We start from the raw sequence: 24,948 nt of genomic DNA on the forward strand, positions 1-24,948 counted from the left end.
GATTCTAGCTAAACTGACTTGACAGGATTTTTACAATTACTGGACAATTCAAAGAGGGCACAAAGCGCAAACTCAAGGCTAAGGGAGAAGAGCCTCAGAAGAGCCTGAGGTCTGGCAGGGGAGAGAAGCTTTGTCCCTGCCCCTAGCTCTCTGGGATCTGCAAGCAAAGCACACCTACTCTGGTCTCTTTCTGCCATTTTGCAGTGCCTTAAATTAGCCCCAAATGTGCCTGCTGGATACTTTGGTCATCTTCATAGGCACCCACCCAGGCTGTGGGAGCTGTAGGCTCCTCCTTCCTGGTCTCCCTCTTCTCCAACCCCAGTGACTACTCACTCCCAGCATGCCTTGCAGCCTTTGCAACCACACATATCCACATTCTTTTTTTTTTTTTTGTCAGTCATGGGGCTTGAACTCTGGGCCTGGGCACTGTCCATGAGCTCTTCAGCTCAAGGCTAGCACTCTACCACTTGAGCCACAGTGCCACTTCTGGTTTTCTGATGGCTAATTGGATATTAAGGTCTCATGGACTTTCCTGCTCAGACAGGCTTTGAACCATAATCTTCAGATCTCAGCCTCCTGAGTAGCTAGAATTACAGGTGTGAGCCCCTGGCACCTGGCTTCCACATTCTGATGGTGCCATTGGGAAGGCCCTGCAAGGCCAAGCTCTCACCCACCCGACTCTTCCATGGGTCTTCAAAGTCTTGATCCTAGCCAAAATGGTCAGACACCACCAGCCAACTCCTGGTCATAGGGGTGTGGGGGACTCACTTCCTGTCACATGGGAACCAGGGTGTCCCCATCTTGTTCCAGGCCTGAAGCCTGCTCTGTCATTCTACGGTTCAGATTTTCCTGATAGTTGAAATGTGCCAACATCTGCTAGAGTTTTTGGGTGAGATTGTGCCAGAACTGAAGCTCATGGCCTCTGAACTGGGGATCCAGGGAGTCCCTGCAGCCAGTCACATGACCATGCATCCATGATGCTGGCTTTGGATTCCTGAGGGGCCCTGGCTTCTGGGAGCTGGCGGGATTTGGAGCTTGCTGACTCCTCATTGCTCTTTTTGGCTTCTTTCCCAGGTGAGTCTTGGCCTGGCTGAGCCTCCATGGACTGGGGCTACAGGGCTTGATCACTGCTCTCTCTCTCTGCTTTAAGAAGTTGGCTACCTGCTTGTGACATTCTTGGTGATCCTGTTGGACCTTGTTGAGTGAAATCAGATCTCACTCTCTCTCTGGGACGCAGCCCAGGGTGGAGGTGAGTGTAGCCTTTCAATGCTGTGTGTGTCTTCCCTCCAGTGGTATGACCCTGAGAGAGGAGTCGGGCCTAATTCTTTATTAATAGTTTTCTTGGCAGTATGGAGTTTGAAATCAGGACCTTGTACTTGCTAGGTAGGTGAGCCATTCTTCCAATTGTCCCCCCTTTCTTGCACCAGCTTATTATGGAATAAGGTCTTGATTTTTGCATGAGTCTGCATCTGGACTCTGATCCTCCTGTTTTACATTTCTTGCCGGAGCTGGAATGGTAGGTGTATACCAACACACTTGGCTTCTCTCATTGAGATGGAGTCTGCTAGGCAGGGCTAGAACTTCCATCCGCTTCATCTCAGCCTTCCTGGTAGCTGGACTGACAGGCAATCACGACTACACACAGCTATTGGTTGAGAGGGGGTCTAAAGACCTTTTTTTTTTTCTGCCCATGTTGGCCTCAAACTATGATCTTTCCAATGCACCTAAGTTATAATTAATAATACTTAATTCTCACACCTTGTCACTGCCACCTGGGTCATCTCAACATCCTTTAAGTGGATTCCTGATGCCTCCTAATTGTGCCTCCCTCACCCCCTCAACAATCTTGGCAAATCAACACCCTCTCCTGTCTGCTGTATGACACCCCTTCCCCTTAAATGCTTCAAGCGCTCACCTCATTTTTCTTTTTTCTCTTTCCTTCCTTCCTCCCTCCCTCTCTCCCTTCCTTCCTTTCTAGTACACACATGGGGCTTGAACTCAGGGCCTGGGCTCTGTTCCCCGGCTTTTCTTCCCTGAGGCTAGCGCCACTTCCAGTTTTCTGGTGGTTAATCAGAGATAAGAGTCTCAAGGACTTTCCTGCCTGGACTGGCTTTGAATCTTGATCCTCAGATCTCAGCCTCCCAAATACCTAGTTACAGGCATGACTCGCTAGCACTGTGCTCCCCTCAGGTTCTTCCTGTGTGAGTTTTTCTTACTGTAGTTCAGTCTCTGGCACTTTTTAGAATTGGCTGGAAGTGCTACCTGTCCTGGGACAGCTTGGGGACCACATCAGCCCTGCTGTATCCCATCTCCTGCCCTGTGGAAGGGCTGAGGCTTAACATGAAGGGAAATCTACTTCCCAGTGTGGACGTCTGCTCTTCTTGTTCACACTTTCCTGCTCTCCAAGTGGGCAGGCCTGGGCAGGCCTTGTCTCAAAGGCAAGCTGCCAATCCCCCCTTTCCTCTCTCTTCCAGCTCTGAACATGGCTGGCAGCAGGGAACCAGCCTGATATGGGTAGGTGCACATTCTTTCCCAGAAGGTTTGTAGTCTGTTCTCGGTGTTCCCTGAAAGCTGACAGATTGGCTCCCTTCCCTTTCTGTGTTTCCAGCCCAGCAGATGCCCCACAGGAAGGCAGGTGACTGTTAGTCCTCGGGCATATCCATATTTGGGCCCATTATAGTGAAAACTGGTATCAAATTCTTGGTCTAATAGCTGTTATCAAACTGAGTTGTGAAGGCCCCTTGGTAATCCATCGAGGAACAAGGAGCCAAGTCTTGGCTCCACTGCCGTCCTAGAGCCCTTTGTGCTTGCAATCTAAGTCCCCACCTTGGTGATATCATCTCCTCTCATAATTCCTGATCCCCATCAGGTTTCTTCTTCCTTCCTCCTCCCCTCTTCTTCTTTCCACTCATCTCTCCTTTTTTTTTTTTTTTTTTTCAGGGGTGGGACACTGAGTCTCACTATATAGGCCAGGTTGGCCTTGAACTGGAGATCTTTCTGCCTCTGCCTCCAGAGTGCCCTCTTCCCACCTTCCACAGCCCTGCTGTACTGCATCAGCCTGTCACATCCTTCTGCACATAAGTCCCACCTAGTCCTAGGAATAACTTACACCAAGGGACTAAATGGGACTGGAAGTTGGAATTTTGTTTTGTTCTTTGTTGCCAGTCCTGGGTCGTGAACTCAGGGCCTGAGCACTGTCCCTGGCTTCTTTTTGCTCAAGGCTAGCACTCTACCTCTTGAGCCACAGCGCCACTTCTGGCTTTTTTCTATATATGTGGTGCTGAGGAATCGAATCCAGGGCTTCATGTATACGAAGCGAGCACTTTACCACTAAGCCATATTCCCAGCCCATGGAAGTTTGAATTTTAAATATTACTTATTTAGTACCAAAGTTGAAGACAGTGCCTCTTGCAGACAAATGGCTCTACCAATTGAGCCATGTCTCCAGACCTTCTGGTTTTGTTTTTGAGACAAGGTCTGGCTAACCTTGGCCAGGTTGGTCTCAAATTCCAGATCTCTTGCCTTGCCCCCCAATAACTGAGATTATAGGAGTACACCACTACTCAAGGTAGAATTGAACATGGTAGTGATTATGCCTGGTTGTGCACAACCATAATCCAAACACTTAGTAAGCTGAGGCAGCAGGATCATAAATTACAAGCCAATCCAGGCTACATGGCACAGGCTCTGGGTCAGTTTGGCTATGAGACTGTCTCAAAATAGTGAGAGGAGTGGGTGGGAGATATGAATATTCCTGTAGTGAAGTGGAGGGGATTGGGGTTTGGAGTAAGGGTCAAGCTGGGGCAGGACAAGGGGCAATCTGGGTTCTGGGGTATTGCAGGGCCGTTGCCTGACAATGTATGTGTGGGGTTCTCAGGCAGGGAAAGAGCAGTTGATTGTTACTTTCCCTTACATCAGTTTGTTCTCTGACTCTGGCTCTGGAGACTCACTCTTGAGGGCTGTGTTCTCTGAGTCCCTTGTCCAGCAGTCTCAGCAGTGCTGCCAAATGCCTGCTGCTCATGCCTGTAATCCAAGCTACTCGGGAGTCTGAGATCTGAGGATTGTGGTTCAAAGCCAGCTTTGGCACACACAAAGGCAGTACTGGCAGGTGGCTGGGTACAAGAGGGTGGAGTTGGGGATATTCTCCCTGCTCTGCCTCCCACTGTCTTTCCTTCGTTACAGCTAGAACTGTTTCTAAGCTTGATAGCATCCAACTTTTTTCTCTCCTTCAAATCTAAGAGTGGAGGAGTGAAGCACACACTGAGAAGCTCATGGTCTCCACATTTCCTGGTGACACTGCTTTTGGTGAAATGATCCTGTCTCTTGCCCCTTTCTTGGTACCCTCTGGGGAGCTTTTCCTACTGAATCTAGATCAGGAAGGATGGTCAAGGGCTTAAGCTGGGGATCTGGGTTTCCCAACCAGCTTCCTCTCTCCTTCTCTTGTTCCTTCTTAAAATAGGGATTGAATTTTTTTTTTTTTTTGGCCAGTCCTGGGCCTTGGACTCAGGGCCTGAGCACTGTCCCTGGCTTCTTCCCGCTCAAGGCTAGCACTCTGCCACTTGAGCCACAGCGCCGCTTCTGGCCGTTTTCTGTATATGTGGTGCTGGGGAATCGAACCTAGGGCCTCGTGTATCCGAGGCAGGCACTCTTGCCACTAGGCTATATCCCCAGCCCCGGGATTGAATTTTTAATTAAAAAAATTGGTGCTGGCACTAGGACTTGAACTTAAACTTAGGGCCTAAGTGTCCCTGAGTTTTTTGGCTCAAGGTTAGTGCTCTACCACTTAAACCACAGCTTCACTTCTGACTTTTTGGTAGTTAATTGGAGATAAGAGTCTTACAGATTTTCTTTTTCTTTTTTTTTTGGCCAGAATTGGGCCTTGGACTCAGGGCCTGAGCACTGTCCCTGGCTTCTTCCCACTCAAGGCTAGCACTCTGCCACTTGAGCCACAGCGCCGCTTCTGGCCGTTTACTGTATATGTGGTGCTGGGGAATCGAACCTAGGGCCTCATGTATCCGAGGCAGGCACTCTTGCCACTAGGCTATATCCCCAGCCCCTTACAGATTTTCTTGCTCTGGCTGGCTTCCACCATGATCCTCAGATCTGTTTCCTGAGTAGCTGGGATTACAGGTGTTAGTCACTGGCACCAGGCTTTCAAATCTTAATCCTTTTGTCGAGATGAGGCTTTAGAATGGAGTGTATTTATTTCAGGCAGGAGTGAGAAGTTCTTTTAGCCTCCTCCTAGTTGCTGCCGTTTTTGAAGGCTGGAGTTCACAGCAAATTGTATAACAAATCATGCTAAGTAAGTGGGGCTGGGGAAGAAACTCAGACCACACCATTCCAATCTGAAAAAGAATGCCCAGGACTTCCGTGGGTGTCATGGGGCGCCCTCAGACCCTAGTTGTGTCTCCTATGGTCGATGTGGGCAGATTTTGGAAGGGATTGTGCCAGCGATGGATGACTTCACACATGGCCCAACTTTCCATTGCTCCCGCCCCTGCCTCTATCATTCCAGACTGTGAGCACGTGCCTTCACTCTGCGGATCCTCTGCAAGGACCCTTCCTTCCCTATGGTCCACTAGCCTTCCTGCCTCAGACTGCCGCTGCCCACGGAGCCCTTCAGTCCTTGACCGCTGCTGGCCGCCGGCCCTCCACATCTCGCCCAGGACGGTTACAAGAGTTGTCCTCACACGAATGGACACCGAGCCCACCTGGTCCTGCAGAGACAGAGAAGAGATGACAGGGAGAGAGATCAACCTCCTCGGGGGAGCCCCCCCTGGAGCCGGGGGGGGGGCCGGATCCACGCCGCTGGGGCCCGTGCTTCGAAGGGCCAGGGAGGCGCATGGACGGGGCAGTGTGCTGGGGCCCGGCCCTGACACGGAGCGCGCGCTCCGTGGACCCTGGCGGGCTGCTGTGGAAGCGGTGTTCCCCCAAGGATCGGGGTGTCCCGCAGAAGACGCAGAGCTCCGTGGCCCAGGCACTCTGGACTGTGGAGACCCATGTGCATTCACTCACCGCCCGGCCGGAGCACCAGGCGACCGCGCGCCGGCGAGCCCCGCGTGACCGGAAGTTCCCCCCCGTGGGCGCTAGCGGGGCGGGGCCGGCGGGCGGCACTTCCGGTGCCCACGCGCCGCTGCCGCCGCCGCCGCCGCCGCGGAGCTCGCAGCCGTCACTTTGTGTAGCGCGGGCTCCGGCGGCCTGAGGCGCGGGCCCCGGGCTGCCCCGGGCTGGGCCCGTCCCGGCGCGCGCGGTGAGTGAGGCGCGCCGGCGGCAGGTGCGGGTGGGCCCGACTTACGCTGGGGGCCACGGCGGGGCGCTGAAGGCCGCGGGGGAGGGGCTCGGGGCGGCGCTAGGGCGCGGGCCTGGCGGGACCGCCCGCCGCACGGGCCCGGCCTTCCCTGGCAGCACGGGGTTCTCCACGGGGCGCCGGGGCCCCCGCCAGGGCCTGCGCGTCCGGGGCGGCCAGCACCCGCGGAGCCCGAGCCTGGCAAGCGGGCAGCGCCGAGGGGGCGGGCAACGGAGGACACGCGCGGCGCGGCGTCGGGCGGGGACCTCCCCTCCTGCCGAGGGCGGGGCTGCAGCCGCCCCCGCCCCGGGACACACCCATCCAGGAGGGGGCCGGCACCGCCACGGCTCCGGTGGAAGGTGGAGGCAGGCTAAGCACCCCAGGAGGTAGGGGAAGAGCGGGCCGCTTGTCCAGGCGCCCCCACATCCTGCTTTGTGACCTCGGTGGGGGCCCATGTCTGAGCCTGCCCTCATGTGCAAATAGAGGCCCTCCTGGGCCTCTGTGCTAAGACTTATCTTGCCAAAATGGGGGGTGGGGTGGGGTGTCAGGTTGAATGGAATCTGGGGTGGCCAGAGAGGTGGGAGAGGAGTCAGGTTTAGGTCAAAGGTGGGGATGGGCTCCAGGAAGGGGAGGGTGGATCCGTGCAGGTTGATGTTGGCAGTTGGTTTGGTTTAATCAGTGTTGGTAGGTGGGTAGTGCCTGTCCCCGGGCTGCACCCCCCTCCCTCCAAGAATGGAGGATGGCTGCCATGGATATACCTGAGAGAGGGGATTGCTGAAATCTAGGGAAGGATGGTGAGGGTCATGTTGGCCAGTGAGGAACATCTATCTTCCCGGTGGACACAAAGACCTGAAGGGCCTTGCCGTCAGTGGCACCACACGAGAAGGAAGGTGACTAGACATGAAGCACACGCAGGCATGTCCTACACCCCATGGGGTTCCCTGGTTCAGACAGTTTTGTGCAGGTTCTAAGACTTTTCAAACTTGACCACTTCTTTCTGTCCTTGTTCTCTCCTTATCCCATCTTGTTGCCTCTACTTTTAAATGTCTGTAGCCTTTTACCTAGTGTTCAGGGGTCCAGTGGAGATGAGGATCTGGAGGGACTCAGGGGTTGACATGATGAGGCTGTTTGCCTGGGCTCCTGCCTGACCTGGAGTCAGGGCTGAATGAGTTTCTCCCAGGGCTGAGAGACTAGGGGAGGGGAGGGGGGAAGAGTGGGGGAAATCGTAGTGTGATTCTAGGGATGGCAGGGAGACCTCAGAGCTTAAGTTGCTATAAGTTGTGACCTGCTCTGCCCCTGAGGTCCATTTTCAGAGCCTTGTGTTGTGAATTCTGGTCAGGCAAATAAGAGGGATGTGGTTGGTCCTGAGCCTGCTTGCTGGAGGATGGCTGACCACTGACCTCTGCAGAGGCTCTTGCTTCCTTGCAGGTCACAAGCGGGTAGGCTTCTCAGCAGAAGGGACTTTACCCTGTGCCCTCTATGGAGACAGAGACTCCACAGCCTCTGTGAAATGGGGTCCTGCCTCAAAGCTCCCCAACCCCCACCCCAGTTCTGTATTCCTGTTTAGGAAAACGACAGCAGGGCCTAAACTCTTGAGTTTGAAAATTTTATGTCCATCACATCAACTGTGTACCTTAGGCACGGCTTCAGTAAATATGGAAGTGCTTACTCTAGGTCTGGAATGGGGGTAGCAGAGGGAGTTCCCACTGTTCCCCAGTTAACTGTTCTCTGGGCAAGAAAATGTGGTGCTGCCAGGGAAGAGAAGAAGGACCAGGACATAGGATAGAATATCATCCAAACAGTGGGAAGAACGCTGGGGGAGGGAGAGGGCCAGGGAGGCAGAAGGGCATGCAAGGCTCTGCAGTGGTGAGGCAGGGCCTCTGGACTCCCAAGTATCCAGGTTTCCTCTTTTGTTGGGTTAATACCACGACCTCACCCTGGGGTGTTTGAGGTTACTGCCCCAAGGGGTGGCCAGGTAGGAGTCAGCTTTGTTAGTGTCTGGGCTTGCCTTGAAGTTGTAGCCTGAGGCCAGAGAAAAGCCCTCCTCTGGTGGGTGGAGAACTGCTGCTGAGTGTTCTCCTTGTCTGGGCAGGGCTGTGTCCTAGGGCAACCCCAAGACCAATGTTTCTACACTCAAGCATCTTCCTATATTAGACAGAGGGGCTGAGGCTGGCATGGCCTTCCTAGAGTCAGTGAGTGAGTGTGTGTGTGTGTGTGTGTGTGTGTGTGTTTGTGTGTTTGTTCTGGGGCTTGTACTTAGGGCCTGGGTGCTATCCTTCAGTTGGTTTTTTCTTTATTTCCCCTCAAGGCTAGCATTCTACCACTTGAGTAACAGTTCCTCTTCTACCTTTTGTGATACTTAATTGGTGATAAAGGTTTCTCAGACTTTTCCTGCCCAGGCTGGCTTCCAACAGAGATCCTCATATCTCAGCCTCTTGAGTAGCTAAGATTACAGGTGTTAGGGTAAGCCATAAGAGGACAGTTAGGACAGAAGTGACATCTAGATGGAAGGTTGTTCTGGTCCCTGGTCTTGGTGGGTCTGCACAGAGGCTCAGCTTTCTGGATGTTGAAGTGTGGGTTTTGAACAGCTTCTCAGAGTGTTTTGGGAGATGAGCATGTGCTGTCTGAGCAGAGAAGTCCAGCCCATGGGCAGTCTCTCATGTGTGTCCACAGGAACACCGGGGGCCTTTACCCAGGCTGTTGCAGTCTGCTTTAAGTTGTTCTCCATCTCATGTGGCCATGTGGCCTGGCACTTCAAGATCCTTTGGGACTCATCTTTAGGGTTCTGGGGTGGCTCAGACTTGCTTTACAAATGTCTCGTTTAGACCTGCCATGCCGTGGGGGCCAGTGCTGGTGTGAGACTCAGCCTTGAGTTCATAGCCAACAGGGAACCACAGAAATGAGCCTGGTCAACCTGCCCATGGGGCAGGGGCTGGTGAGAGATGCACAGCAGGGAGGGAGGACCCCAGAGGGCCCCAGACACAAGGCCCTGTGGCTGGCCCTGAAGCCATGTGGCTGGTCTGCCCTATGCCATCTGTAAACTTGGCAGGAGAGTAGGACCCTCATGCGCTTTTGGGGTACTAGCATTCCATCCCTTATCTCTTTGGAGTCTGCTCCTCAAAAGTTGGAGGGATGTCTCAGGGCATTTTATTCATCTATTTTAGCCTGGCAGTGAGTCCACCTCCATGACCCATGAGCTTTCCCAGATGCCCTAACTGTTGCAGGAGGTAAGGGCAGATGGTAGTGTGATGTGTCCTCATGTCTCCATCTCTTGCCTGGTTCTCAGGAAGGAGCATGGCTCTGCTTGATTCTTAGGTCTGATCTCTCCCTCTTCCCCCATAGAGTCCAGCGAAGCTGCAGGTCCTGCCTCCTGCCTGTCCAGCCTTGGAAGTGCCTCAAGTCTGTCTGTGTGCAGGCCTCGCTGCCTCCTGCCTGGTTCATGCATGCTGAGGGCCCAGTAAGCAATCTGCTGTTAGTGGGCTGCCTCTGTAGGTTAGGCTCACCACTATCCAAAAAATACAGGCCGGCAGCGAGCTGTATTGATTGCCTCTTCTGGGCCTTGAGGACCCAAACTCCATAAAATGCTCATCTTACTTGGAGCAAGGTGTGCGGCCACCAGAGAGAATGTGTGGAGGCTGTGGCCCAGGGGTCTCCAGGGAGGAGCTCTTTAGCAGAGTTTCTTTGTGGGTCTGGAATGGGCCAGTTACATAGTATAAGATGGCAGATAGTGCCCTGGTCTTCCATCAGCTCTAGTGGCTTCATCTGTGTTTCAGGCCAAGAGGAGGCTTGCTCCCCAGGAAGATGGCAGCTCTTCACACGACTTCAGATCCCTTGGCTGTCCAGCTGGAGAGGGTGGAGGACAGGGCAGAATGTGGTACTGACCAGGAGGAAGAGGAGGAGGAGGAGGAAAAGCAGGGAGAGGTGGAAGATTTGGAAGAGGAGGAGGTGGAAGAAGAGGAGGAAGCACAGGTTCAGAAGGTGGCAGAGGTGGAGGCCAACTTGGAGGAGGAGGTGGAGGAGGAAGAAAAAGATAAGGGAGAGGAAGAGGAGGAAGTCCTGGCAGAGGAGCCTAGTCCTGGCTTGGAGACCCAGGATCAACATAGCCATAATGGTGACACCAAGTCCACAGTTCTTCAGAAAAAGGGTAAGAAAAAGGAGCAGCCCTTAGGGGAGGAAGAAATGGGGCCAGATGTGGATCTGGCTGGGGAGAGCTCTGGGGCCCTGGGGGAGCTGGAGCTGGAGGGGGCATAGCCCAGCCCAGGGTTTAAAATGAGGGGGCAGCTAGGTTGCTCCAGCTCTGTTTACTGGCCCCTCAGCGATCTTTCCCCTCAGCCCTGCAGGCTTCCCAGCTTGTAGCTACTGCTCTATATGAGGAGGATGAGGAAGAGGAAGACGTCCTGACATCTGGGTCCCAGGTGAGCAGCCCTCTCTGATTTGGAGTTCAGCCTCTCCCACCTGCAGTCTGGAGTCCTCTGTGGGCAGCAGACAGGACAGGGCTGAAGGTTCCAGATCCAGGGCTGAGCTCAGCTTGTGCAGTGACCTCAGAGGCCTAGCTGTCCATCAAGGTCAGGCTGCTGCCTTCACCTGCCCAGGGCCCATTTCCATGCTGCTCAGTGAAATCAGGCAACTGTGCCCACGCTTATTCTACACAGGTTCCCCTGCCCCTGGAGTGGGACCTCACTGTTGACGTGGCTGTGTGAAATGGAGGGACTGTGCAGCTTGGCTTTATGACTCCACAAGATCATCATTTTCTCTGACTGGAGTCCTCATCTTTAGATGGGAAGGGCCCCCACTTCCCGTGCTGGAGTGAAGCCAGCGGGCCCACAGGGCATCTGGAGCCCCATCCAGTTCCACATTGCAGGACCTTAGAATGTTCTCTCTGGATCCTGCGTGGGAGGAGCAGCTGAGGGCAATCCAGGGCTGTGTTTTCCAGGGACTGGTGACGTTTGAGGACGTGGCTGTGTACTTCTCCCTGGAGGAGTGGGAGAGGCTGGATGCAGAGCAGCGGGCCCTCTACCAGGAAGTGATGCAGGGGAACTATGGGATCCTGGTGTCCCTGGGTAAGGGACGAAGGAAGGGAAGGAGAGAAAGGAGGGAGGGAGGGAAGGCAGGCTGGCATGTGGGTGGGTTGGCCTTTGGTTCTCAAAGACTATCTGCTGGCATGGCTGTGGGAGTGAAGCCAAGGGAGAGCTTCTCTAGCCCATGGTCTTGGAGCAAGCAGGTTCTGAGGCTAGCCTATTCCCAGGAAGGAACTAGCCCTGCCCAGGCTTGCCGGGTGGGAAGTGTGTGAGCCAGTTAGATACATTCTGTGGAGCATGGGAGGGTGAGGGATGGGGCCTGGTGGGAGGGGAGGGGAGTAGGGAGGGCAAGGCTCCCAGGGAAGGGAGGCACAATCTCCAGAGCAGAGGGAGATGAGAGCTGGACCTGGAAGCAGGAGGCCAGAGTCTGTAGTGTGATGTCTCCTGTAATGGCTATTCTTCTGCTCCTCTTTTGGGCAGGATACCCAATCCCCAAGCCAGATTTGATCTTCCGCCTGGAACAAGGGGAAGAACCTTGGGTCCCAGATAGCCACCATCCTGAGGAGGGTGACATTGTCACTGGCGTCTATACAGGTGAGCACGACACGGGATTTTATGTGGCTTCTGCTAATGTAGTTACTTGGAGATCTTGCCAGACTTTGGCCTTTACCCAAGCTGTCAGCAGGCCTGGTACCCAGTCCCTCTGCCACCTCCAATGGTCAATGCTAGTGGTTTGTAGGCTGAGTGGCTTTGACAAGACAGAGCAGCTGTGTACCATCCAACTTCTGCCCTTACCTCTTGGGTTCTCCTGGTATGGCTCCATAAGGGCCTTACAGGCTGGAAGGCCTTAGAGAGCTAAAGTATGGCTCCCAGTTTATCTTGTAGCCTGTTAATTTTTTTATGTTATTATAAAAGTGATGTTTAGAGGGGATTACAGTTACATAAGTCAGGTTGTAGCCTGTTTTTTTCTTGTTGTTTTGCAAATGAGAACAGCTGTTAAGGTGTTGATATGAGTTGCCTAGTAGACCATTAGTCTGGTCTTTCTATGTCCAACACCTTCCCTAAGCCTCAGACTTGTGGAAAAAGGGCCACTTCAGATGAGCCATGGCATATGTGGTCTGGGTAGGCAGTTCTGGGCCTTGTGCAGAGACGTGGGGACAATGTGTACAGAGGTATGGAGCCTTGGGCCTGGCTCCGGCACAATTCCTTCAGCTCTGTGAGCTCCACTTAATTCGTGGAGAAAAAAGAATTAAACCTGTGGATTCTAGCCTAAGCATGTAAAACTTGTGGAGTCAGATACCTTGTGGAGTCTGTAGTCACCCTGGGGTTCTGCGGGGTTGGGTGAGGGTCCTGGGCCAGCTGGGGTCTGTGGCTTAGGTCTGTGGTGCCATCAGTCTGGGAAGGGGTACTGAGTAGCCATAGACATTATCAGCCATCAATATTTTTGTTTTTGTTGGTATTGGGCTTCTAACTCAGGGCCACACATTTGTGAGGCAGGAGCTTTACCAATTGAGACATGCTCCAGTCTTAAACTTGTCCTTTTTTGTGGTATTACTGGGTTTCAACTCAGAGTTTTTAGGCATGTGTTCTTCCTGCTGGGCTATACCCTCATCCTTGTTGAATCCTGTTTCCTGCCAGCCCCTAGTCTTCACTGGAGTGGAGAATGTGGCTGCAGGCTGCACACGGTGTGTCCCTGCCTGGCCAAGGGTCTGGCTGACTGTCCATGCTGAGCTGCTGCCTTACTCTCTCAGATGGACTCACTGTGCCCCGGTGTCCCTGCTTCCTTGTTCCCATCCCCCCTTCCTAACACCTATGTTCAGAGCTAACACTGCTGTTGCCTACCCTTGAGTATCTGTAGGATCTGTAGGAGATCTGTAGGATCTGTAGGATACTCATGGTGAGTCAGTGGCAGCTCCCGCAGGACCTGGCACTGTGGGGGTGCCTCCTGCCCCTCTGCTGAAAGTGAATGGTAGAAGACAAGTGCAGCACCCAGGTAGAACTTACATGAGAGGACAGAGGGGAGGTTTCAGAGGGAGCGAGAGGTAGATGATCAGCAGCCAGGGGCCTGGAGCCCCCATGGGGCTCCCTCCTGCAGGTAGAGTCAGGCTGTTGACTATCAGCCAAGTCCTGGAGGGGACCTTGGATATCAAGAGTCCAACTTCTAGTCCTATCAGGAGATTCAGAGGGCCAGCTTATCCCTCGCCTGAGAATGCTTTTTTTCCTTGCAAATCACATGTGAGGCTGGAAGCTGGTGATGCATGCCTGTAATCCTGTAATCCTAGCTACTTGGGAGACTGAGATCTAAGCCAACTCTGGCAGGAAAGTCTGTGAGACTTATCTCCAATTAACTACCCAGACAAAGTCAGAAGTGACACTGTGATTCATGTGGAGCCATTGTCACTGGACATCTCAGTCCAGGGCCAAGACCTGGAAAACCCAAGTCATATTGGCAGTACAAAAGCAGAGGATGGAGCCGGCCCTCAGAGTACTCAATAGTCTGCCTCTCTGAGGTCGCCAGTGCTTACAGTTGAGTTGTCTGCCTATGGGGGCTCCAGGCCCCTGGATGCTTGCTGCTGGTCATCTATTTCTCACTCTCTCTGAAACAGGGTCCTCCTGGGTCCTCCAGCCTTGACCTACTCAAGGTCTAGGTGCTCTTCCTCTCCCTTGCTCTGTGTTCCCAGTGGTCTCTGTCTCCTTGCTGCATGTTTAGGATGGTAACCCATGTCTGAGCTCTGGAAGTCTGGAGGTAGTGAGGTGTCCCCCCATCCCCTTTAGGGGTGAAGGTCGGGGTGGGCCTGACTCATCTCCCTAGCCCACAGGCATTCCCAGTGCTCCTGATGCTTTCAGAATGAGTGGGAGGGTGCAAGGAGGCCATGGCCACCCACCACCCTCCCAGCTTCTGGCAGTGAGGGTGTCCATGGCGGTCCTCACCGGCCTGGTCTCCAGAGCTCCAGACTCCCCTGATACAGCCAAGTATTATTAGTCCTTGACTGTCCTGAGGGGTACAGACTCATTTGCTCAGAAATCCACAAGAAACCGTCATTCCTCAGTGTGCATTTCCTTCACCTTAGGGCACTCTACTTACAATCTACTTTGGACCCTCATCAAAATCTGAGGGAAAATTCTTTCCATCTGCTTCCAGCTTGGCTGCCCTAAGGAGGCCCAGCCTTCTCAGACTGGGGGAGTTGCTGCCCAGCAAAGAAAAGCACCCAGCCAGGAGGACTGGGACCTTATTTGTGCCACCTTTCTTACTAAAGTGGCCATGATAACCAGATGTTGTTCGTTTAAACCTTACGTTTACTATAGTAGTATAATATTACTAGCTATAGAAAGGAGTTGCAAAGTATCGCTGGCTATGGTGGCATGTGCCTGAAATCCCAGCCACTGGGAGGCATGGCTTCTAAGAGGATCATGGTGGGCCCTGCCTGGGCAAACAGAGGAGACTTTATCCAAAAAACAAGACAAAAACAGGTCGAGGGTGTGGCTCAATGGGAGATGAGTAGTGAGAGATCACCTGCCTACCAAGTAAGAGGTCCTGAGTTCAAATCGCAGTAACATAAGAAATTAAAACAAAGGTAAAAAGAATTCCCAAGTATTTTATCCTCTTACCTGATCAGTGTGTAATTTTGTCACTGCTGTGGTCTGGTCTCCATACTTCCAACAAAGCCATTTGTTTCACTTGGCACTGGGTGGCCAAATTGTACAGAATGGGGAAGGACAGTGTTTGCCATGAGGGGCCAGCACAGGCCTCAGGCTTCTTGGGCTCTGGTCCTTTGACTTCTGGCTATGAGCCAGAATTTGGAGGGAAGCCAGGTGGGATGAGGTGTGCCCACACTAGCTGTATATCTTTGAGCCTTCCTGGAGCTGTGCACTCCATCCCCAGTTCCCTTCTGGGTACTCTGATGGTTATAGATTGGCTCTAGAGCTGTGCTCCCACAAAGGGGGAGGTTGGGGTGCAACTTGGAGGGACAAATGGCAGAAATTCAAGGGGGCTACAACTCAACTGCAGTCTGGTGGCTTGGGGTCTTCCAAACGCAGTCTCTGAAAACTCACCCTGAGGTGGTCTCTGGAGGGATTAAAATCCAGCAGCACAGCTGTTGGGACCTGTTGGGTTGACCCTGGACCACTCTCTCAGTGCTGCCGTGGCAGTGGGAAGAGCCTCCCACTGCTAGTGGAGCTCTGTAGGGGCTCAGCTGCTCGCCATGCTGTGCTGTGCCTCTAGGCTGAGCTCCTGGGGGGAGACAGCCCCATGCCTCCCCGCTCTGTGGGCCCAGGATTGCTGTCATTACTTAGTTTGGGTCTCACAGGACCCTGCAGACAAGCTCACCCGCTTTACACTCTCCTATCCTCTTCAGCTGACAAAACCTGAAGACCTGGGGAACCAGAACCTGGGCCTTCCTGTTCATGTCCCATCCCCACGAAGCCCCCAACCACCTGTAGGTCGCTTTACCACCTGCTCTGGCCAGCGGGGGAGCTGGCCACCTCAGTTGTGTGGAAGTCTCAGTCTACAACTCCTGATTCCTGTCACAGCCTCTAACCCCTCTCTTCTGGCCCAACCTTGTCGCCTCCAGGAGCCTGGTACTGGACCGACGATCTAGAGGACCACGAGGAGGAAGAGGACGAGGATTTCTTGGCAGAAATGGCCGAGGAGGAGAACGAGCCACCGGGGCTGTGGTCTGCAGCCTATGGAGTGGGGGACGTGCCTGGGACCTGGGGCCCTGACGACTCGGATTCGGGGCAGACCGTGGAGGGGTGGGGGCTGGACTCGAGTGGCCTCGGAGTCCTGGCAGACGAGGCTGGGGCAAAGCCCTTCCTGGGCCGGGAAGAGCTGGCGCCCTGGGCGTTCCCGGTGGTGGCCGCCCCAATCGGGCGACCGGAGACCACGTGTGACGTGTGCGGCAAGGTGTTCCCACACCGGTCCAGGCTAGCCAAGCACCAGCGCTACCACGCGGCCGTCAAACCCTTCGGCTGTGACGAGTGTGGCAAGGGTTTCGTGTACCGCTCGCACCTGGCCATCCACCAGCGCACGCACACCGGCGAGAAGCCCTTCCCCTGTCCGGACTGCGGCAAGCGCTTCGTCTACAAGTCGCACCTGGTCACGCACCGGCGCATCCACACCGGCGAGCGGCCCTACCGCTGCGCCTTCTGCGGCGCGGGCTTCGGGCGCCGTTCCTACCTGGTCACGCACCAGCGCACGCACACGGGCGAGCGGCCCTACCCGTGCCCGCACTGCGGACGCAGCTTCAGCCAGAGCTCGGCGCTGGCGCGCCACCAGGCCGTGCACACGGCCGACCGGCCGCACTGCTGCCCGGACTGCGGCCAGGCCTTCCGCCTGCGCGCCGACTTCCAGCGCCACCGGCGCAGCGGGGGTTGCACGGAGGTCGGCGGCAGCGGCCCACCACTGGAGCCCCGCGAGGTGGCCGCCGCGCCAGGGACTGAGGAACTGGAGGCTGGGCTGGAGGAGGCTAAGGAGCCCGAGGCCAGCGCAGCGGACGGACCCCCTGAGGCTGATGAAAGAGAGGCGGAGGCCTCTGTTCCCGAGAGCACGAAGGAGCCGGAGCCCGGCCCGCGGCCCCGGGAGGTGGACAATGGCCTGGGAGAGCGCCAGGGCCCCTCCGCGCACCCGTTCGGCTTCCACTTTCCTGTGCACCCCAAGTCTTGGCTCCGACCCGACAGCTTCCCACTCTTGGGCCTCCCTGAGTTCGGAGAGCGGCTGCCAGCCGATGGGCGCCCCGTGCCGGGGCCCCTGGGGGGCCCTCTGGCCCTGGTGGAGGGCGCGGGGCTGGCATGCGGTCCTTTTGGAGGCGGCGGTGGCGGGCCCGCGGGCGGCGACCTGCGCGCGTTCGGGCCTGCCGTCGGGGGGCTGCTGGCCGAGCCGGCGCCCGCCGCGCTGGCCGAGGAGGAGAGCCCGTGGATCTGCTCGGACTGCGGCAAGACGTTCGGCCGTCGCGCCGCGCTGGCCAAGCACCAGCGCTACCACGCGGGCGAACGACCGCACCGCTGCGCCGACTGCGGCAAAAGCTTCGTGTACGGCTCGCACCTGGCGCGCCACCGCCGCACGCACACGGGCGAGCGGCCCTTCCCGTGCCCGGAGTGTGGCGCGCGCTTCGCCCGCGGCTCCCACCTGGCGGCGCACGTGCGCGGCCACACCGGCGAGAAGCCCTTCGTGTGCGGCGTCTGCGGTGCAGGCTTCAGCCGCCGCGCGCACCTGACGGCGCACGGGCGCGCGCACACGGGCGAGCGGCCCTACGCGTGTGGCGAGTGTGGCCGGCGCTTCGGGCAGAGCGCGGCGCTGACGCGGCACCAGTGGGCGCACGCGGAGGAGAAGCCGCACCGCTGTCCCGACTGCGGCAAGGGCTTCGGCCACAGCTCGGACTTCAAGCGGCACCGGCGCACGCACACGGGAGAGAAGCCTTTCCGCTGCGCCGACTGCGGCCGCGGCTTCGCTCAGCGCTCCAACCTGGCCAAGCACCGGCGCGGGCACACGGGCGAGCGGCCCTTCCCGTGCCCCGAGTGCGGCAAGCGCTTCTCGCAGCGCTCGGTGCTCGTTACGCACCAGCGCACGCACACGGGCGAGCGGCCCTACGCCTGCGCCAACTGCGGCCGCCGCTTCTCACAGAGCTCCCACCTGCTCACGCACATGAAGACGCACCGGGGCCCGGCTGCGCCTGGCGCTGCACCCGCGACCCCCTCGCCCAAGGCCCCGGCGTCCAAGGGGCCGGCGAGCGCGAGTCCCGGCCGGGGCCTGGGCAGCAGCGCCCTGTTGGAGTTCGCGGGCGGGACGAGCTTCGGCTCGGAGCCCGCGGCGTTCGCGGGGCCCTCGGGAGCCCATGAGGGGAGCCCCGGGAAGGAGAGCGTCGCGTGAGGGGCCCCGGTCCGCGCTTAGCCCGACCCGGCACGGGGCGCCACCCTCGCCCCGCGGCCTCGGCTTCCCCTCTCCCTCCCGAGATCGCGGGCTCGTGAGAAAGCAAGGGAGCGGCGGGGCCGCCCCTCGAACCGATAGCGGCCTCCCCGGGGCCGGGCGAGGCTATTTATTGTGCTCGGATCCCCATGCGAGGCTGCAGTTGCCAACGGGGTCCAGGGCGGAAGGTCGAGGAAGAGCGGGGGTCCGCGTCGGCGGCCGAGGCCTGGTGGTTTGGGCCCCTTCCCCCGTTCCCCGGCTGGAGTCGAGGGCCCTTGGGCGTCGGCGGGCCCGGGAAGCTTTGGGAACGCCAGGCCAGGCTCTGGTGGCAAGGGCTTTGGTCTCAGTTCTCTAGGCCCTTCCGTCATTTGCCCCTGGTGGCCAGCGGTGGAGGCACACTCGGGGGAGGGGGGTGGGGGAGCCCCATCGTCGTTGCCTGAACTGCCCCCTCCTGCAGCGGGCGGACACGCGGGGCGCCACGCCTCGGAGCCCAGTGCTTACTTGGCTTTCACTGCCCGGAACGGGTCCACCCAGCGCCCGGACCTCGCGACCCGCGGAGATCCTCTAGCTACTTCTGCTGTCGTCCGCACTCCGTTCCTGCCCCGCTGGGGGCCGGGCCGTGGCTGGCCACACCCGAGGGAGTGGCCCGAGCAGCCAGCGATGCACGCCCGGCCCGGTGGACGCAGCCCCGGCCGGCTCGGACGACCTCGCGCTGCGCTTTTTGGGCCAGGGAAGTGAGGGTTGGAAGCACTGCGTTCCCCTTTAGAGCTAGTTCCTTTTGTGTTAGAGTAGACGCGGCCGCAGGCCGGTCGGTGCGGTGGTGGCGGGGTGGTGGGTTGGGAGGAGGGCGGGGGGTCTCGGGGTGAAGGCCTCCTCGACCCAGGCCTTGCCTTCCCCATGTCTTCTGGGACACGAGCCTCAGAAGGAGCCAAAGCGGGGTCGGGGGAGCCCCGCCCCGCCCTTCCCCACCCCTCGGCCCCCGGTTACTTCTGCCCTGCCCTGCCCTGCAGCAGTCGGCAGGACCTAGCTTTAATAAAGACGGAGAAATGAGCTTCTCGACTGGACTCTGCTGTTGCCGCCCCTTGAACCTGTCTGCGGCTCCGTGCGGCCTCGAGCCCGCCTTGTTTCTGCGAAGGGTTTGTAGTTTTTTTTCCAAGCGTATAGACTGGGTCCCAGGATGGCCCCTGACCACGGGGCCCCGTGTGGGCTTGCGCGAAAGCCCCTTTTGGCCACACCGGCAAACCGCACACTGCCCTGGGATGCCGCGGGGTGGCCTTTATTTTTAAGGAGCTGTACAAAGAAAGGGTTTACAATTTCATAAGTCAGGTTATGAGTACAGTGCTTCTTGGGCAATGTCACACTTTCCTTCACTTCTGTGGGGATTATTTTGGCCAACCTGCTGGTGGTCAGAGGGGTGGGGCCCCTACCTGGTGAGCTAGATATGCCTGGGCCTTTCCTTCGTGGTCGGCACACTATGTGGGTTTATTTTGGCAGACTTGCTCCAAGGCCACAGCCAGTTCCTTCCCTAGAGCCCAAACACCTGCTTCCAAACTCAGACGTTTTCATTGGTATCCCAGGAATCAGGTCTGACTATATCCTTTTCCTGTGGAGGAAATGAGGAACTACGAAGCAGACGTTCTTCACAGATCTGATGGTGGTGGGGAGGGCGCACAGGACAGCCCATTAAACTGCAAGTGGGTTTTAAGTTATATACTGTGTAGTTGAATACTGTGACCAAGTGGGTGGTGTTGGGGAATCACTAAAAACATTGTGAGGGAGGGCTGAAAGATTCCCTTTACAGAGGGAATTCCCTGATTAAACAGCTAATTGCATTTTCTTTTTTTTTTTTTCTGGTCCTGGGGCTTGAACTCAGGGCCTGGGCACTGTCTCTGAATCTCTTTGTGTGCAAGGCTAGCACTCTACCACTCTGAGCTACAGTGCCACTTCCAGCTTTTTGTAAGTAGTTTGTTGGAGATAAGAGTCTCAAACTTGCTTCCAACTGCCATCCTCAGGTCCCAGGCTCCTGAGTAGCTAGGATTACAGACCTGAGTCATTGGGGCCCAGCTTGCATATTTTTTTGGTTGTAGGGGGGAACCCCATCTCAATCCTGTGATCACAGAATTTAATCTCAAACTGATACCCTTTGTTACCCAGAAGTGGAACCCCAGAGAGCTCCTGAATGGACTCACCAGGCCTGAGCACCCCATACTCTCCACCTGGTTTTTTCTTTCTCTCTCCATCTCCCCAACTTGTTCCTATTCCTTCTTTCTTTATGCTTCTGCTTTTTCCCTTAAAATATTTCCTTTTTGTTGTTTTCTCTAGTTGGCCACCTATGGAATAAAGCACTTTGAACGTTTTGGTCACTAATAAAGCTGATGGTCATTGTTCATAACTAATTATTTCCAGATTATAAAGTGCATGTGGGTTGTAAAAATCCCAGTGGTATACATGGGTGAAACTCCTTAATCATCTCCTAACAGGCATCCAGCAGCTAGGCATACTGACCATGCTTCTGTGGAGGGGAAAGGGCTTATGCTTGGGAACATACTTTACCTATTATCTGGGCTCTTGCTCTATCCACTTAAAAACAATGAGCATTGTTTCTTTTTGTTGATACTTGGATTTGAATTCTGAGCCTCACTTGCTAGGTGCTTTATTTTTTGAGTCATATCTGCTGTGCCTCCCCCCCCCCTTTTTTTTTTGCTATATTTTATAGGCTAATTCTACCTCTCCATAGCGGGATTACAGGTGTGAGCCATCAAACCTGGCTGTGGACATTGTTTTCAGTCTGATAGCCACTTCATGCATTTTAACCTATCATAACATTCCATCCTCAGAGATGAAGGGCAATTTACATAGTCACTTCTCAATGGTATTTGGTCCTTCCCATTTTGAAGAGCAAGTCCTTCCTTCATTCTACTTTTCAGGACCTTGCTTTTTCCTAAATTAATTCTTAGATATGACCAACTGAATGGATTTATTAGGTCCTCCTTTCCAAAGCATTTGGGGATTGGGAATAGACTTTAGTCTCAACTGTCCACTGAGGAGATCCTCTCTTAGTGGGGTGTAAAGTCAGATACTCCCATATGAATCTCACCTTTAGTCCTTTTTGCATTACTATTTTTCAGATAGGGTCTAGCAGGCTACATTGTGAAAAAGCATTGTAAATCAAAGCTTATTAAGGTATGTGTGGGCATTCACACTACCAAAATAAAGAGGAACTGTGCCAGGAAGGCTGTGCAAGAAGAGGGGCCCAGAGGCCAGCTAAGGACTTGGTGAGAGGACACTGGAGTTGGTGGAAATGGTTCATCTAAATGTCTAGTGGGCTAGGTAAGAAGACTCAGATTCAGTGAAGGTCCCCACAGGGAGCCTCAGTGTGTCTCTTAATGACATCCACCACATAGTCAAGTCTAATTTTTTGGTGTCAAGTTTTTGTCAGTTGTGGGGCTTGAACTCAGGGCCTGGGCACTGTCCCTGAGCATTTTTGCTCAAGGCTAGTGCTCCATCACTTTGAGCCACAGCACCACTTTCTTGGTGTCTAGTTTTTTAATCTCAAAATATGGCTTTGGTGCCATTAAATATCCAACTCCAGCTCATTAATCTGGTTTTCATCCTTTTGATGGATACAGGCGAACCCTCAGCCACAGTTCCTCACCCTTCCCCAGCCTTGGAGCACAGGTTCATGCTCTTGGCTGCCACTCTGGGTGGGGGCTCTCTGTGGTAGGTGGGGAGTCAGAACAGCTATAGCACTGTATGGTGAAGGAGGTGCTCCTACAACCCTAACCCCAGGTTCACTTCACCAAGCCTTCTCCTGGTGGCCTGGCTTAGACTCTAGATAAGTGCCGTCTACAGTAGGTCACCTATCAGTTCTGGAGCACCTCCTTGTTTAGGACTATCAAAGCAAAGGTTTGGCTGAGTTCTGGTTTAGGGATAATCTGATTTTGCAAAATGTTCCATTAAGTGTGAAAAACTTAAAACCAAAATCTGAGCAGTTAGTTTCCAAAGATTAAAAATACTGCAAGGGGCTGGGAATTTGACTTAATGGTAGAGTGCTTGCCTAGCATACATAAAGCCCTGGGTTGGATTCCTCAGTACCACAGAAAAAGCTGTAAGTGGCACTGTGGTTCAAGTGGTAGAGCACTAGCCTTGAGCACATAGAGGCTCAAGGATAGAGCACAGGTCATGAGTTCAAGCCCCAGGACAGGAAAAAAACCCCAAAACTTGCACATGCAATTTAACCACACTAGTTTTTTTTATTTGGGGGGGGGGTTGTTGGTTGTGGGGCTTGAACTCAGGACCTGGCACTTCTTGAGCTCATTTTGCTCAAGGCTAATGTTCTACCACTTTGAGTCACAGTGCCACTTTCAATTTTCTGGTGGTTAAGAATCTCATGTATTTTCCTGCCTGGCCTGGCTTTGAACTGTGATCCTCAGGTCTCAGCCTCCTGAGTAGAGCTAGGATTACAGGTGTGAGCCACTGGTGCCTAGCAACATGCTAGTTTTTTTTGAGTCAGAATTGTTCTAGATTCTAGTAATTTTGTTGGAATATTAGAGACTCTGAGTTGGCTACCTTAAACACTACTTTCTAAGACCTACTGTTTTTTTTTTTTTTTGTGCTAGTCCTGAGGCTTGAACTCTCGGCCTGTGTACTGTTCCTGAGTTTTGCTCAAGGGTAGCACTCTATCACTTAAGCCATACCTCTAACTGGTCAACTGGAGATAAGAATCTCATAGAGCTGGGCATCTGAGGATCACCATTTGAACCCAGCCCAAGCAGGAAAGCCAGGGAGACTTATCTCCAACTACCTACTGAAAAACTTAGAAGTACAGCTGCAGCTTAAGTTGTAGAGCGCTAGCCTTGAGCAACAAAGCTCAAAGAGTGCCTAGGCCCCCGAGTTCAAGCCCCGGGACTGGGAGAAAAAGTCTGACTTTTTTGTCCAGGCTGACTTTGAACCATGATCCTCAGACCTCAGCCTCTTGAATACTTAGCATTACATAAACTCACCATGGCCGGTCAATTTACTTATTTAACCAGTCCTGGGGCTTGGACTCGGGGCCTGAGCACTGTCCCTGGTTTCTTTTTGCTCAAGCACTCTACCACTTGAGCCACAGCACCACCTCTGGCTTTTTCTGCCTATGTGGTGCTGAGGAATCGAACCTAGGGCTTCATGCATGCTAGGCAAGCACTCTACTGCTAAGCCACATTTCCAGCCCCAATATATGATTTTTTTTTTTTTTTTTTTGCCAGTTCTGGGGTTGGAACTCAGTCTGAGCACTGTCCCTGATTTCTTTTTGCTCAAGGCTAGCACTCTGCCACTTGAGCCAACGCATCTCTTCTGGTCTTCTCTATGTATAGGGTACTGAGGAATTGAACCCAGGGCTTCATGTATGGGAGGCAAGCACTTTTACCACTAGGATATATCCCCAGCCCCCAATTTATGATTTTTATATATGAAAAACATGGCACTTCAGCTCAGTGGTATAAAATGGTAAACTAGTTAAATGATATAGGATATTGGACTAATCATTTGAAAGCTAACAAAATTAGACCCTTAACACACACATTATATAGTAACAATCCACGAATAATAAATTACCTCAAACAAAATCCAATGTGTTAGGTTCTAAAAGTTAAATTTTGTTGGTCAGGGACAGGACAGTTTAAGAGAACATACACATTTAATTGTTTCAAGTTGATTTGCAATGTTCAGGCTATTTACATCAGCATTTACAGAAAATAATATAAATCTCTCTCCACCCCTCAAAATAAGTGATTTGCCTAAAGTCCACTTCTGAATTGCTTAACATCTACAAAAGTATAACTGTATCAGAATGTCTTTATCACAAACAGAACATTCTAAGCCAACTGGCTTAAAAACAAATTGTCTCTCAAGAAAAACAGTGGAGACCTGGAGTGGCAAGGAGACTGGCTGGGTCAGCAGCATCTGGATCCCACCTTCTTCCAGGCTTTCTGTGCAGGCCGCCCTCAGAGTACAAGCCGTTGCTGAGAGGCACTGCCACGAACCTCGTCTGCACAAGGTAATGCTCACCAAAAGCTTCACTTTGACTGAGTCTTAGGACCACTGAAACCTTTCCCAGAAACGACCTGTGAGCTGTCTTGTCCCCTTGTCTGTCTAGACATGGGTCCTGCAAACTACCTACTAGCAATGAGAAAGGACTATCCCTCCTGACTAGAACTCATCGGGACTGACCTCGTGTGTCCTGTGAGGAGGATGGATGCCTACAAGTGGCCTGGGGAGGCACGTACAGCGCCTGCTGCGAACCTGAAAGTGCTCTCCATTCAGCAATGGGGGGCAGGGGCACAGAGCGAAGCATATTCATAAACACTACTGTATTAAAGCAGAAGACAGCACTTCCTCCACACACACTTATAAAAGCATCCAATACAAGCAGATGAGAACACAGGAATGGGGACATTGTGAAGTGCATGTTTTAGCTGTAGAGTGCAGTAAGTACTAAAGCTATTTCTTGATCCTGGAGATTTCTGGCTTAATTAAATGTAGGTCGATGTAGCGTTTACTTTCTATTTTACACATGTATTTTTATCTCCTTTGCAGACTCATCTATACTTGAAAATATAAACATTGTCTTCTCCGTGGAGATACTGTTCATTAACAATAGCAAATGCACTTATAAACCCAGGGAGGAACACAAAGTGTATTTACTAAATACCTGTGCTGCTACTTAGAATGGGTGCTCTTACCACATAAGTTACAAACTAATT

General features: G+C 54.1%; 1 protein-coding gene across 1 annotated transcript in view; it reads left to right on the forward strand.

Moving 5' to 3' along the window:
• LOC125351154 (zinc finger protein 316-like) overlaps positions 1–24,948 on the forward strand; it is a 37,187-nt gene that overhangs the window by 9,123 nt on the left and 3,116 nt on the right. Inside the window, exons 5-11 of the mRNA XM_048345870.1 lie at positions 6,091–6,250; positions 9,629–9,743; positions 10,060–10,430; positions 10,619–10,701; positions 11,220–11,346; positions 11,785–11,898; positions 15,876–19,341. Of these exons, the coding sequence (XP_048201827.1) occupies positions 6,091–6,250; positions 9,629–9,743; positions 10,060–10,430; positions 10,619–10,701; positions 11,220–11,346; positions 11,785–11,898; positions 15,876–18,169 (3,264 nt within the window). The 3' untranslated portion in view covers positions 18,170–19,341. The remainder of the gene's footprint in view (positions 1–6,090; positions 6,251–9,628; positions 9,744–10,059; positions 10,431–10,618; positions 10,702–11,219; positions 11,347–11,784; positions 11,899–15,875; positions 19,342–24,948) is intronic.

Source organism: Perognathus longimembris, chromosome 1 (assembly GCF_023159225.1).
Source record: "Perognathus longimembris pacificus isolate PPM17 chromosome 1, ASM2315922v1, whole genome shotgun sequence".
In the NCBI taxonomy this organism is placed as follows: domain Eukaryota; kingdom Metazoa; phylum Chordata; class Mammalia; order Rodentia; family Heteromyidae; genus Perognathus; species Perognathus longimembris.